General features: G+C 34.1%; 1 protein-coding gene across 2 annotated transcripts in view; it reads left to right on the top strand.

Annotated features, from left to right (window-relative positions):
* REV3L (REV3 like, DNA directed polymerase zeta catalytic subunit) overlaps positions 1-16,211 on the top strand; it is a 151,306-nt gene that overhangs the window by 83,079 nt on the left and 52,016 nt on the right. For both annotated transcript variants that reach the window (XM_090279762.1, XM_090279761.1), the window contains 5 exons: positions 1,093-1,235; positions 1,843-6,007; positions 9,444-10,354; positions 12,088-12,167; positions 13,469-13,594. In XM_090279762.1, coding sequence (XP_090135888.1) covers positions 1,093-1,235; positions 1,843-6,007; positions 9,444-10,354; positions 12,088-12,167; positions 13,469-13,594 — 5,425 coding nt within the window. The remainder of the gene's footprint in view (positions 1-1,092; positions 1,236-1,842; positions 6,008-9,443; positions 10,355-12,087; positions 12,168-13,468; positions 13,595-16,211) is intronic.

Below are 16,211 nucleotides of genomic sequence, written 5' to 3'. Positions count from 1 at the left end.
TTAGAAATGAATTATAGGACAAATGATAAATGCTTTCAAATACTTGAAAGGCTCTCATGTGGAAAGTGGCATAGACCCACTGTATATGGCAGAAAGAATGTATGGAAATTGCAAATAAAGACTTGTGTTACATAAGAAGAAAATTACTAACCATTGGAGCCATTAACAATGGAAAAGATTACCCTGTGAGACAGCAAGTCTCTAATACTGAGAATGCAAATATAAAGGTTATATTAGGTCTGTTAAAAACAAGGTTTTTGTATGGGATAGAAAGTTGGACCAGATGACCTCTTGAAGGAATGATTTTAGGACAAACTGTGATTGGGAAAGTCTTAATTGAGACACTGTTCCATGAATAGTAAAGGGACATTTTCAAATTTTTGAGACAATAGAAAGAACAAATTACATATGCATAGGAAGTTTGCCTATCCAGATAGAAGGGAAAAGTATCAAGCTACAATATAGTGAAAAAATTCATATCTTAAAGAGAGTATGCATCTGAACTTACCAATCCATCTGAATTTCTCAATAATGCTACTTTATACCTATTTCTAGATTGAGTCAACAATACCTTTACTACTTCTTAGCCCTTCTTTGATGCGTGGTTTTTTTGTTTGTTTGTTTGTTTAGTCTTTCAACCCTAATCTTAATACCCCTTTGCTCACCTTTTTGCTTGTCTTTTGCAATTCATAATGTAGTGATCATGTATTTATGAAGACTTCCTAAAATATGTCAGGTGCCACCCTTTTAGAAATTACCTGGTTCTCTCTCACCCAAGCTCTTATGTGTGTATATTTAATGATGCAATGGAGAGTATAAGGAAGAACATGAATAGATATGGTAAGCCAGGGTATTGTAGAGCTTTGAATACAGGAATGATGGTGTGTTGTAGCTCATATGAAAGGGATTATAAAATCTATTTACAATAACTTTTTGTAGGATATGATACTAAGCAAAGTAGCTTTTCTTTTAAGTTGTAATTTTCAGATTTTTTAATTGTTTTACTATTATAGATCAAATTAGGCAAATTATTTGAGTCTGACAGCCTTTTTTCTAATGGTCATACTCACTAGTGAAACTTATATTCTCTAGATCACTGTGCCGAAATACCCACAGAAGCTCAACTGAAGAAGATGATTCGTCTTCAGAAGAAGAAATGGAATGGAGTGATAACAGTTTGCTTCTAGCCAATCTTTCTATACCTCAGTTAGATGGAACTGCAGATGAAAATAGTGGTAAGTAAACAAGTCTCCTGTAAGAATTTCCTACTTTAGGGACTAAAAATATTTTTCATTTTAAAACTATAGTTAAACTTTCTGTGTTGCTAAGCAAAGCTATAACAATACTGTTATGTTTTGTTGTTTTCCAGAATTTTTTCTTTTGAGAGAATGTAGATAAATTATTCTTTCTCATTTTTAAAAAGATAACGTGTTAATCGCTGATTTGAAGCTTCATAAATTTTAATCAGTTTATCATGTTATTTAAGTAGCATAAGAAACTGTAAGAAATATGCTCAGCTTATTTGAAGTGATAATGGGAAGAAGTGTATTACTTTATGAAAATTTTTCAACAGTATTTTTCAACAGTATTCCTCCAAAGGCACTGAATATTAATATAATCTATTTATAATCAAAGCGATATGTGTTTAAAATAATGACTAATACTTAAATGTAACTACCTCTTGATTACTTAGCTAGAGTTATCCTAATGAGTAATTTTTTTGTTGGGCTAACCATATTAAAATACAAACTTAATTTCATATAATTTCTTTTATGACTGTAGTAACATAATATGGGAAGTTAAAAGTTGAAGTGAAATAAATTCTTTTTCCCCTCATTTCAGACAATCCATTGGACAACGAAAATTCTAGAACCCACTCTTCTGTGACTGCAACAAGCAAGCTATCAGTAAAACCTTCCATTTTTCACAAAGATGCTGCTACATTAGAACCCCCATCTTCTGCTAAGATTACCTTTCAGTGTAAACACACAAGTGCCCTTTCTTCCCATGTTTTGAACAAGGAAGATTTAATTGAAGATCTTTCACAGCCAAACAATACAGAAAAAGGTGTAGATCATTCAGTTGCTTCTTTTACAAATGAAAGCACTTACTCTATGAAATATCCTGGATCTTTAAGCAGTACTGTCCATTCAGAAAACTCTCATAAAGAAAGTAGTAAGAAAGATATCCTCCCAGTATCTTCCTGTGAAAGTAGTATTTTTGATTATGAAGAAGATATTCCAACTGTTACAAGACAAGTACCAAGTAGAAAGTATACAAACATTAGAAAATTCGATAAGGATGCTCCTTTTATACATGTGAACCATCACACTAGCGAAAGTACATTGGGAAAAAATTCTTTCAACTTTTGTGACTTAAGTGATTCAAAAAATAAATTGTCTGAAGGAAATGAAAAAGGAAACAGCACAGCTCTGAACAGTTTATTGCCTTCATCATTAACTGAAAATTGTGAATTGCTATCATGCTCAGGGGAGAATAGAACTATGGTACATTCTCTTGATAGCATTGCTGATGAAAGTGGACTAAATAAACTTAAAATTAGGTATGAAGAATTTCAAGAACATAAAACAGAAAAGCCAAACCTCAGCCAGCAAGCAGCACATTATATGTTTTTTCCCAGTGTTGTTCTTTCTAATTGTCTGAGTAGACCACAGAAACTCTCTCCTGTCACATATAAACTACAACCCAGTAATAAACAATCCCGGTTAAAAATGAACAAAAAGAAACTTCTAGGTCACCAAGAGACTTCTACCAAAACTAGTGAGACTGGATGCACAAAAGATAATTATATACAAAATAATCCTTGTAATGGTAATTCCGAGAAGAACAATGTATTGTCCAGTGATCTTACTAAAGTCACCCGTGGAGCTTTTGAAAATAAAACACGGACAGACAGTTTTATGGACTGTCACTTTGGAGATGGAACCTTAGAAACTGAGCAGTCCTTTGGATTGTATGGAAATAAATACACACTTAGAGCTAAACGCAAGGTAAATTATGAGACTGAAGATAGTGAGTCAAGTTTTGTAACACACAACTCAAAAAGTAGCCTACCTCATCCCATGGAAATTGGTGAAAGTTTAGATGGAGCTCTCAAATCTCGAAAACGAAGAAAAATGTCTAAAAAGCTGCCCCCTGTCATCATAAAGTATATTATTATTAATAGATTTAGAGGGAGAAAAAATATGCTTGTGAAGCTAGGAAAAATAGACCCTAAAGAAAAACAAGTAATATTAACAGAAGAAAAAATGGAACTATATAAAAAGCTTGCACCTTTGAAGGATTTTTGGCCAAAAGTTCCTGACTCCCCAGCAACCAAATATCCCATTTATCCTCTGACACCAAAGAAAAGCCACCGAAGAAAAACAAAACATAAATCTGCTAAGAAAAAAACTGGTAAGCAACAAAGGACAAATAGTGAAAATATTAAAAGAACTTTATCTTTCCGAAAAAAACGTTCACATGCTATTCTTTCTCCTCCCTCGCCATCTTATAATGCTGAAACCGAAGACTGTGACTTGAATTATAGTGATGTTATGTCTAAACTAGGTTTTCTTTCTGAGAGAAGCACAAGTCCTATAAATTCTTCTCCACCTCGCTGCTGGTCTCCCACAGATCCAAGAGCTGAAGAAATTATGGCTGCTGCAGATAAAGAAGCAATGCTTTTTAAGGGTCCTAATGTACATAATAGCAAGACTGTTAATTCCCACATAGAAAAAAATAGTCGAGCAAGAACGCAGGTGAAGAAATCAAAAACAAAGCTTGTTAATCCTTCTGTAGTTCCTAAGAAAAGGAACAAACGAAATCAGACAAACAAAGTAGTAGATGATGGGAAAAAGAAACTGAGAGCAAAACAGAAACAAAAAACAAGTGAGAAAAGTACACCAAGAAAACACGTAACACTTAAAGATGAAAAACTAAAATCTCAGTGTAGTGCTGAAGTTAAGTTTGTGCTGAAACATCAGAATGTGTCTGAAACCTCACATAGTTCTGGAGATTCTCAACTACTTTTTAAACAGAAAGATGTGTCAGTTATGGGCTCTGCTATAGATCACTCCCTTTCTGCTCCACAAACCACTGGAATTCATGCACAACAGAATTTATCTGGCTGCTTTTCTTCTTTCTTAGAAAGCAAGAAACCTGTAGATTTGCAAACATTTCCCACTTCTCGAGATGATTCACATCCACCAGTTGTTTGTAATTCTTTGGGACCTGGAATCTCAAAGATTAATGTTCAAAGATCTCATAATCAAAGTGCTATGTTTACTCTAAAAGAATCAACTTTGATTCAAAAAAATATATTTGATCTTTCCAACCATTTGTCTCAGGTTGCACAGAACACACAGATATCTTCGGGTATAATGTCTCCAAAGACAGAAGAGAATACAAATACACAAAAGAACTATTTGTCATCTATGGGAAAGTTAAATGAATATCGTAATTCCCTAGAATCAAAGCCAGACCAGGTATATGCCCCTAATTTTTTGCATTGCAAAGACAGTCAGCAACAGCTTGTGTGCATGGCAGAACAGTCAAAGCACAGTGAAACTTGTTCTCCAGGAAATGCAGCATCAGAGGAAAGCCAGATGCCTGATAATTGCTTTGTGACTTCTCTGAGAAGCCCAATCAAACAAATAGCATGGGAACAGAAACAAAGAGGCTTTATATTAGGTATGTCAAATTTTAAACCTGAAAGAGTAAAGCAAAGGTCATTGTCGGAAGCAATTTCACAAACCAAAGCACTTTCTCAGTGTAAAAGTCAAAATGTGTCAACACCTTCAGGATTTGGTGAAGGACAGTCCGGACTGGCAGTTCTAAAAGAATTGTTGCAGAAAAGACAACAGAAAGCACAAAATGCAAATATTTTGCAAGACCCATTATCTAATAAACATCAACCAAACAAAAGTATTTCTGTTCCCCTTGAGCATAACAAAACAGTTAAGCGAACAAGATCAGTAACATCTCCAAGAAAACCTCGAACTCCCAGAAGTACAAAACCTAAAGAAAAAAACCCCAAACTTCTTAAAGTAGACTCCCTAAATTTACAAAACTCTGGCCAGTTGGATAACTCCCTGTCGGATGATAGTCCCATCTTTTTCTCAGATCCAGGTTTTGAAAGTTGTTATTCACTTGAAGATAGCTTGTCTCCTGAGCATAATTATAATTTTGATATTAATACAATTGGTCAAACTGGATTTTGTAGCTTTTATTCTGGGAGTCAGTTTGTCCCCGCTGATCAGAATTTGCCTCAGAAGTTCCTAAGTGATGCAGTTCAGGATCTTTTCCCAGGACAAACTATAGAGAAAACTGAGTTTTTAAGTCATGATAACCAGACGTGTGATGAAGACAAGCATCATGCCACAGACTCAACCTCATGGATTAGATCTGGTACTCTGAGTCCTGAACTATTTGAGAAATCACCCATAGAGAGCAATGAGAATCATCGCCACAACCAGTGGAAAAATAGCTTCCATTCTCTAACAACTCGGTCCAATTCAATAATGGATTCTTTCTGTGTCCAGCAGGCAGAGGACTGTCTCAGTGAAAAATCCAGATTGAATAGGAGTTCAGTAAGCAAAGAAGTGTTTTTTAGCCTTTCACAGCCTGGCAATTCAGACTGGATTCAAGGTCATACCAGAAAAGAAATGGGACAGCCTCCTGACTCAGTCAATACTTCTTTCACTACAATACTGTCCTCCCCTGATGGTGAACTTGTGGATGCAGCCTCTGAGGAATTAGAATTGTATGTTTCAAGAAATAATGATATATTGACACCAACTCCTGACAGTTCACCAAGGTCTACCAGCTCTCCCTCACAATCTAAAAATGGCAGTTTCATCTCTCGAACTGCTCACATTCTGAAACCACTTATGTCCCCACCAAGCAGGGAAGAAATTATGGCAACCTTGTTGGATCATGACCTTTCAGAAACTATTTACCAGGAACCATTTTGCAGTAATCCTTCTGATGTACCAGAAAAGCCCAGGTAATCAGAATTATATTTTCCCCTTGGAATAATTATAATGTGTGTAACATTTGGTGCCTGACTGCTAGTCTTCAGACTGGTACTGTATTTGTAAGTAGTATATCATTGTGAAAACTATTCATAATCATGGACTTAATAAGAAAATTCACAGAACAGCTGAAATGTAGCACCTAGAGAAATTTCTTTAAATTGGTGAGTGTTGGTTTTGGATCTACTCTTATTTAACACTGTGTCTCCATTAAGGATTAGAGATGCAAAGACTCTTATGACATGATGCCACATTAAGAAGGAGGTCATAATATTTGAAAAGCATTATAGCTATCATTTTTTAAAATGTTATTTATTTCTAAAATGGTAAACCTATAATTTTTAAGAATAACTTTATTTTTTAAAGTATTTTAAAACGAGCATAGATATATTTTAAGTACTCTTATGATATATATCTCTACATGAAAATTAAGTTGTTTCTATTATATATATACCACTTTCTTGGTGCCAACATCTTCAGTCATATTGTTACTATTGTTAGTTTTTACAGTTACTAAGGGTGCAAGATGGAATTAACCTCCCATTATCTCTTCTGTCTTCAGAGAAGTAATAAACAGAGATATATACACCACTAATAGCAAAATGGGCAGGAATCACAACACTGGTTTATTTATAAACTAGTAGTTAAGAAGGTATCCTGTACTGTCTGTGTCACCAAGACAGAGCATATCTAATAAGAGCTAAGTTGGGGAACATGACTTCATTCAGGCTTAAGTGATGGTATTCTGTCCTGCCCCCTGGGTCTTTGATCCCATTTACCTAACCAGTTTCAGAGAGAGAGGGGCAGTTCCTTTTCAGCCACCCCAGCGGAGGTTAGTTAGAACTGCTGAGGCAGACCCTGCTTAGTGTGAATGGTGGAAAGAGGTGGAAAGACCCAACTGAGGCAAAGGACCACACTGCATGTATGTACTGACCTTTGGCAGCACCATATCCCTGACCCTAGGAAAAAAGACACAATGAATGCCAGGCAAACTTTACCCAGCAGATAAGCAATAATTCCTGCAAGAGTCCTTTAAGAAAAGGGTGAGAAAAAGTGATCACAACCCCGGCTGGATGGTTCAAAAGGTTGCAGGTTCAATTCCTGGTCAGAGCGTGTAAGGGAGGCAACTGATTGATGTTTCTCTCTTATATCTTCATTTCTCGTTTCTCTCCCCCATCCCCACTTCTTCTCTCTCTAAAATCAATAAATATATCCTCGGGTGAGGATTTAAAAAAGTGATCATAAATATAGGGTAAAAGTTCCCTCCTCTAAGGACTTGAAGGACAGAAACACACGCACACATGCACACACACACACACACACACACACACACACACACACACACACACACACACAGTTTTTTGGTTTATTTTGCTTAATGCCCCCAAGTGGTGTTTTAACATGAATGGAACTCTTTATTTCACTGCCAGAATATGTAAATGTCTGTTCCTTAGACATTTGTTTCCATCATTTGGGGGGCTTTGACTTCATCAGTAGTAGTGGTATATTTTTTAATTGAAGTATTTTTTTCTACCTCAGCCTTACATATCTTTTTAATTCTTAGTTAATTTATCATGTGCACATCATTAACTCTGTATAGTTGTTGTTTAATTTTGACATTTATTTTGCAGCTGAAATAGAAAGATGATAGTCATTATTTTTGAAAAGCAATTTTTTATATAAATCTGTGTATTCATTATAGAAAAATTAGAAAGTATAAAAGAAGACAAAAATCACAACTATTTCTATACCTATGACCATTGCTAATAATATTTTAATAGTTTTGTTAGATGTTTTTAAATTTATATAGTTTTATTTACTTTTATGAAATGTGATCTTACTATAGTCACAGTGTTGTATCCAGGTTCATTTACTTAACATTATAAACATTTTCTAAATGTATGAGTTTCTTTAAATATCATTTTAATAGCTGTATAATATTCTTATGTATATTAATTTATATAATGTTCTCTGTTTTGCCACTATAGATAATTATGTGATTAGTATCTTCATCATAAAGCATTTCTTGTATTTTGGAGTTTTTTCTTATAGCCCTAAAAGTAGGATTACTGCAAAATTTAAGGCTCTTGATATATATTTTGACATAAGTTATAGCAGTTATCACACTATAGACAATATTCAAGAAAGCCGAATTTACCACACCTTTTTAATTTTTTGTTCCATTATGATTTCTATACCAAAATATTAAGTTGGGTATGGTCACATGGCGTGTGTATTCAGTTCCTCTAATAGCAATAATTCTGCTTTTAATTTTTCATTTAGCTGAGAGGTGGGTACAGGGAAGGTGCTAGATCCTGGTTATGTAAGTAGTATATCATTGTGAGAACTATTCATAATTGTGGAATTACTAAGAAAATTCACAGACTAGCTGAATGGTTGCACCTAGAGTTAACTAGTTAAGGGCCAGAATCTTTCCATATAAAGGGGAAAAAGAACTATAGTAACCCTGATGCTCCTTCTTTAATGCCGAACCAGAGAAAATGAATCTAGTTCATTGAGTTTTGTCTAGAGAATGATCAGGACTTTTAGGAAACCATGCCCAAAGAGAAGTAATTGAAAGAAAACTAAGAAGTATCTTTGTATCAGTGAAAGACATCCCACAGGAAGAAAACAAAGACTTCCTTTATGCTGCTGCAGAGGCAGGAATAGTACCAATTAATTTGTTAGAGAAAGGGAGAGGTTTAGCTTAATATAACTATTGGAAACTAAATTGGGCTGCCTTTTAATTAGTGATTCCCCACATACACATACATTAGTAGTTTTTAAGCTTATGCATTCCATTGGCTCTGCCAACTCCTACATTTTTTTGTTAGTGTTAAACCTTGCCATGTAAAGAGAAAGAATTATGGTAATTTACCTCAATTGTAAGTGATTTTTTTTTAAGTTTGAGGGAATTGTTGGGGGGCAGGTGGGTGGGGCAGAAAGATTTGTTTGAACCAACTGGCTTTGCTAAACTACTGTAGATACTAGAGAATGTAGAAAGAGGCTATAGATAAAACCCAGGGATATAGTATCTTCCATAGTTTTTATTTATATGTGGTAACAATGAAAAGATATTTAAAATGAGTAAGAGGAAAGGCATCCGATGACTTTGTGCCATCTCCTTGAGAAAGTGAAGCCTTCGTAGACTTATTTTCCTGGTATTAATAATGATTTTCCCAAAGAAATTAATTTAGTAGTCATATACCTGTAAGGAAAAGCATATTGAAACTAAAGATAGAATATACAGGCATAAAATATGAGTATGAAGGGAGATGTGGAAAGGGAGGAAAGATATGGGCATTTTTAAGACTCCAAAGAGGACTTTAAAAATCTCTAGGATAAGGAGCTAAATATTTTAGTAATTTCTCTTTGAGACAAAACAGTTTTAAAATATGTTATTTATAGGGAGATCGGCGGACGGCTTCTCATGGTAGAAACTCGACTTCCAAATGATCTAGCTGAGTTTGAGGGAGACTTTTCCTTGGAAGGACTTCGTCTGTGGAAAACAGCATTCTCGGCAATGACTCAAAACCCAAGACCAGGGTCACCCCTTCGCAGTGGCCAAGCATTTGTCAATAAAGGGTCAAGTAGTAGCCATAAAATGGTGGAGGATAAAAAAATTGTGATTATGCCTTGTAAATGTGCCCCAAGTCGACAACTGGTTCAAGTATGGCTTCAAGCCAAAGAAGAATATGAACGTTCCAACAAACTGTCTAAAACTGAGCCAGCTGGAGTTGTAAAATCTGCTGAGAACTTCAGCTCTTCAGTTAACCCAGATGACAAACCTGCAGTGCCTCCAAAAATGGATACAACTCCCCATATACACCCTGCTACAGCACATACCAAGGAAGATGTTGATTATTCTGAGATTGCTTTACAAGTTCCAACCACGGGATGCAGTCAAACTGCAAGTGAAAGTCAGATGCTGCCACCTGTTGTTGCTGCAAATGATCCTGAGAAAGATGAGGATGATGATGACTATTATGCTAGTTATAGCTCCCCTGATTCTCCAGCAATTCCGCCTTGGCAACCAGCCACATCCCCAGACTCCAAAATATTGATTGGAGATGACAGACCCTTGTCACCAGTAGAGGAACTATATTCTCTGACTGTTGAGAACTTCTTAAAGCCCGTAAAAGATGGTATACAGAAAAGCCCCTGCAGTGAGCCTGGGGAGCCTCTAGTGATATCTCCAATTAATGTTAGGGCAAAAACTGGGATATGTGAGTCACTTTGCCTTCATAGTACACCAATCATACAGAGGAAACTTCTGGAAAGACTTCCTGAAGCAACTGGCCTTAGCCCTTTATCAACAGGTAAGTTTATAAATAACAAAGACTTCATAATTGTTCTTCAAAGATTTAAAATGAAAATAATATTAGACTATGTTAATGAAAGTAAGGACTTTTTAAATGAAATTTTAGCTCACCTAATGAGAGTATTGTTATTTTATCATGTCTTTGAAAGACATCATCACATGGAAGCTTTGCTATATTCTAGCTTCTGAGTGAACCATAGGAGCTCTCCAAGAAACCTTACCTTCTTCCCAGCTTGATTTTTCCCATTGCCCATTTTCCCATCAATACATACCCAAGTCTGTCCCGCCCTTTAAAATAGAAACAAAGCCAAACTGCCTTGACCTTAGACCTGCCAGCTTCTATTCTTTTTCCTTTCCTTGAAAGCCAAATCTTTTAGAAGATTTCTTTAACTTGACAGTTCCATTTCTTTACCTCATACTCATTTCTCAACCTGCTGGATCCAACCTAGCTTGATTCTGCTCCCATAACTTCACCAGTATGGCTCTTGCCAAGATTCTCAATAACCTTCGCATAGCTAAAGCCTGTGGATGTTTTTCAGTCTTCCTGTCACATGCCCACTAAGCAGCCATTGTCCTATTGACCACACCATCCTTCTTTTTCTCTTCTTGGCTTTTCTCCTGCTCCTCTCTTTCTACTTGCTTTCCTTTGAAGTTTATCTCACATCCTCAGTTATTATCTAAATGCTGGGATGTATTAAGGCTTAGCCTTAGGCTTTCTTTACTTTATATTCTCTCCCTAAATGATCTAATCCCTGCCCACAAGATTACCACAGATAACTCTCACAAACTTAAATTTTTATTCAGAACTCTCTTAAGTCTCAGAACACTATCCAGCTGCCTATTTGGCATTTTTACTTGAATGCACAAACGCACCACAAGGTATTTATGAAAGTCAGTTCATGATCTCACTGAATACGTTTACCGCCAAGCACCTAACACACATGCCCACACATAGATACCCTTCTTGTCGTTTCAGTTTTCCTCATTTCAATGAATAGTATCACCATCTCTGTCACTGAGTTACACAAGTCAGAAACGTAGAATTTGTTTGTAACCTTCCCAATTCCCTCACTGTCCATCCTGTAGTTTCTAGTCCATTACCAAGTCCTGTACCCTCTTAGTTTTCTAAATTGCACAAGCCCCTCTTCCTCTACCACTACCACCATAACCTTGGGCCAGGCTGTCATCATCTCTCACCTGGTCTTCTACCCTAGTCTTGTTACTTACCCTTAGCATTTTCTAGGTCTTTTGCTCAGTAATCGGGAAAAATCTCCTACTTAATACTGTTTTGTCTTTCTATTTCCGCTCAAAAAGCCTTCCTGTGTATATAAAATTTCCAACCATATTTCATTTTGTTGTATTTACCCTAGTTACAATTTTTATCTTTCTATATGTATTTAATGAATGTCTCATTCTCTCGACCCCATGAGGATATAGACTGTCTTTTCCTCATCATTATAAATACCTGATAAATAAGTAAATAAATAAATTATTCCCTAAGATAATGACTTAAGGAATAAAACAGTAATTAAAATCTAAATGTTTTTATCTAAAAATATAAAAATATTAAGTTATTTTGGTGGGAATCAGAAGATTGAATTGAATTAGTTTTACTTATTAAGTCTTTGGAGGAAATTTATAGGATAATACTAATTCAGAACAACAAAAATTTTTTTTTAATGGAAGCATGTAATTTTGATATATATATTAAATATGAAATTCTTTCTACAGAACCAAAAACCCAGAAATTGAGTCATAAGAAAGGAAGTAAAACTGATGCCCGTAGAAGAGTATTCTTAACACAAGCAAAGGTAACTATGCTAAACATATTTAAAGATCAGTGGAAGATCCATTCTGATTCTTAGATTTCAGTTAGATAATTGATAACTTAGTGTATCAATTTTTTAAAAATTTTAATATATTTTTGCATCATTTTATTTACATGTCTTTGAGACAACAAAATATTGCCTAATTTTTTTTTTTTAGTTTTTTTTTTGTTGTTGTTGGGATCTAAAAGATTCTTATATGTAAATACAAATATTACAGAGAAAGTGAATATGATAGCCAAAATGTGGATTATGAGGATACAAATACATTAACTGGTTACTGGCAAAATCAGAACAATCCAATGACAACAGAGCTCAAGTAAGTGATTTTTGATCCCACCAAAAATATATCCTTTTTCTTGGTTTATTACTTTTTTTCTCAAATACATTATTGATTTTTTTTTTCAGTTTATGTTACTAAATAACAGAGGAAAACAACATTACTATTGAAACTGAAAAATCATAAATACCTTTACTCAAATACTAAAAATATGGTAAAACTTCAAATGTTATGTGAAAAAAGTATACATTAGATCTATATCCTTGGAAATATATGATACAAATCACTTCCATATTATCCACTCCTCATAAATATTATGAACTACATAAAATATATTTTAGTATTTCTATTTTGAGATGATACTTTTTAAAAACTTCTCTTTAAAGCAGTATTGTTCAATCACAAGCTATTAATATTAAAAACAAGTACCAGTGTGTTATGAGCATAAGTGGTTAATGGATTTGGAAATCAGAAAAAATATTTTTTTTAAAAGTAGAAAGATTCGATTCTTTCTAAACCCTTAAAAGATTATTTATGTTTTAATTCATCTTTCAGACATATGTTGTATTAGGATAAAATACAAATCAAAAATTTCAAACTTTTTTAATCTTTAGCCAAACTCATTGCAAATACCTTGCTTGCTTGTCATATTTTCAGTAAAGGTCAAGATAAATGTCCATCTGGTATAAATGTCAAGTCTCTACAAGACTATTATTTTCAGTATTTGAGGACTGTGAATTCAAAGATCAACACATGGTTTACTTACAGATTATATCAGCTATTTCTACGTATATCTAGTTCTGGTATCTTGAATTACTAGCATGAAAAGAATGTTAATTAAAAACTTATGGTTTCTTTTTGGACTTAAAGAAATATTATTAGTTTATCATGTATTATTAAACACAAAACAACATTATTTAAGTAGGAATAAGTAATTGAAAGAAAGAATATGATTGCTCATTTATTTTTTCTCTGGCTATGTGTTGTTGTTTTTCTTTTTTAATAGAATCATTTTGCAGCAGTAAATACCCCAAAGAAAGAAACTTCTCAGATTGATGGACCATCTTTAAACAATACTTACGGTTTCAAAGTCAGCATACAAAACTTACAGGAAGCAAAAGCTTTACATGAGGTAAAATTGCAACAGTAAGGACACATACACTGTTTAACTCCTATGTTTTATGCTATGGAATAGGTATGGAAATTTTTACTGAGGGAGTAATAAATTGAATTCTATGCCTGTTAATCGTTCTGTTCTTGTAATTTTTGCTATTTTATATATTTATATAAACTAAGAGAAATTTCTAAAGCAAACATCAGTTATTGAGACTGCTTTGTTGTTTCACAATTTTCACGAATCTTATAACTGAAATTCAGTCAATAGAAGCTAAAATTAGAAAATAGTTTTGCCCTGACTGGCATGGCTTAGGGAATTGGGCATCATTCTGTAAACCCAAAGGTCACTGGTTTGATTCCCAGTCAGGGCACATGCGTGGGTTGCAGTCCAAGTCCCCGGTTAGGGGTGTGCAAGAGGCAACTGATCAATGTTTCTCTCATTCATCGATATTTCTCTCCCTCTCTTTCTCCCTCTCCTCCCCTCTCTCTAAAAAGAAATAAAATCTTTAAAAAAAATGATTTTTTAACTATTAGAAAAATATCTTATTCTGATTGTTATATTAGGATGTTCTATCCCATTCCAAATATTTACTTTTATTTTCTATTTGTTTGGCTCAGTGGATTAGCACTTGCTACAGTTCATTTGTTCACATAATTGCTATATAACGCAGTTACCTTCACTGCATAAACCCTATGCCAAAGACCAAGGGATTGTCCTTAAAATGTACATCAGTTATAGGATGGACTGGAAAGTATGTGTGAGTCACTATAAATTTATCTCTATTAGAGAAAACACAACTCAAGAGCACGTACCTGACTGGCAATAGGTGGAAATTAGAGTATTTTGTATTGTTTATACCTGTGCTTTCACTATGGTAACCACTAGCAATGTGACTATTGAGAACATATGACTTATATGTCTAGGAACTGAATTTTAAATTTTAAAAACCTTAGGCATGTTAAACTACTTTTCAACTGTTAAGTTTTATGATACCTAAATGTAGATCAAGTATTTACATAAAAAATTTGGCATCCACAGTGAGTTATGCTATAAATGTAAAATCACACTAATTTCAAGGACTTAATAGAAAAAAGAATGTAAAATATCTCATTCATAGCCATTTATATTGATTACATGTTTAAAGGGGTAATATTTTAGGTATATTGAATTAAATGAAAATACTTCAAATTAATTTAACCTATTTCTACTTTTTAAAAATGTTACTCTTAGAAAGTTTTAAATTACATATATGACTTCCATTGTATTTTTATTGGATAATGCTGGTTTATAAAGCTCTTTTATGTCTTTGCCCTGAGAGCAGAGAATTCAGTTTTTTATTTTTTGTTTTGAAGTCAATTCTATCTTAAACTGTTCTAAGATTAGATAAGCATAAACTAAGAAGAAATTTAAATACTGTCCTCATTTTACCCTAAATTTGAACTAAGAATTGTTCTTTTTTTTAGAATTAGATTGTAATATAGTCTTAACTTCCTAAACACTTATTTGTACATTTTTCATTCACCAGCATTCATTTAGTTGCTGCTTTATACCCAGCCTTGTATTATCCCCAGAATCTCAGATAAATCGATTAATAAACTCAGGAATACATATTTTATCAAGTACAGACCCAAAATTGGAAAATTAAAATATTTTGTTAAAAATATTTTATTTATTAAAGCAAATTTGATAGACTTTAGCAAAAAGACTTGTTAAATTTGATAACTCTTTTATTATTTTAAAAACATGTATTTCTTTTTCTACTGTTACTTTATTCTACATAAGTCCATTTCAGAATCATGAGCCTTCTTGATGTTAAAATCACTTATCTGGAAGGTTGCTGCTCATTGCTTCTTCCCAACACAGGCTTTCTTAATCTCAAGGCACACTCCAGACAGCCATCTGGTGGTCATATTAGGAATGAACCCAAAAAATCTGCACTATGTTCTGTTACTTTTCTAGGAATTTGTGCCCATAGCATTTTTCTTCTGTTTTCCATTACCCTGGGATAATCTCTCTCTCCTGCATATAACTACTCAATGCAGGCCCTGGCCAGGTGGCTCAGTTGGTTGGAGCATCACTCCATATACCAAAAGGTTGCAGGTTTGATTCCCCATCAAGGCACATAACTTATTTCTCTCTCACATAGATGTTTCTCTTCTCTCCCCCACTCCTTCCTCTCTCTCTCCAAAATCAATAAGCATATCCTCAGATGAGGATTTAAATAAATAAATAAATAAATAAATACTCAATGCAGAAGAAAGGGGTTGTGATCCTTGTCCTCCTCCCTCACCTCTCTCCTAGTTACACTCAGTAGATCTCTCTCAGTCGCATCTATTCCATGTGTTTGCTTAAAAAAAGTTTCCCTAAGTTCATAACGTATCTTATATCAAGGAATAGAAAGGCAAAACTTGAGTGTGTGAAATTTGGCCTAGTAAGTAAATAAATAAATAACACTCTTTTGACCTGAAATTTCTTCAGTCTCCTTCATAGGCTTTCGACATGTTCATCTTTTTCTAGTTAAACTGGTGTCTTTTTATTTGGTTTTGTTTAACGAGAGTTTTTCTGTTTTACATTTCTGTATATACTAAATTAATACAAGCTTACTGTTTAAAAAAATCAAACAATGCTAAAG

The sequence above is a fragment of the Furipterus horrens genome, unplaced genomic scaffold (genome assembly GCF_987537825.1).
Source record: "Furipterus horrens unplaced genomic scaffold, mFurHor1.1.pri manual_scaffold_6, whole genome shotgun sequence".
Classification (NCBI taxonomy): domain Eukaryota; kingdom Metazoa; phylum Chordata; class Mammalia; order Chiroptera; family Furipteridae; genus Furipterus; species Furipterus horrens.
This window is presented reverse-complemented; position numbering and strand designations above follow the sequence as displayed.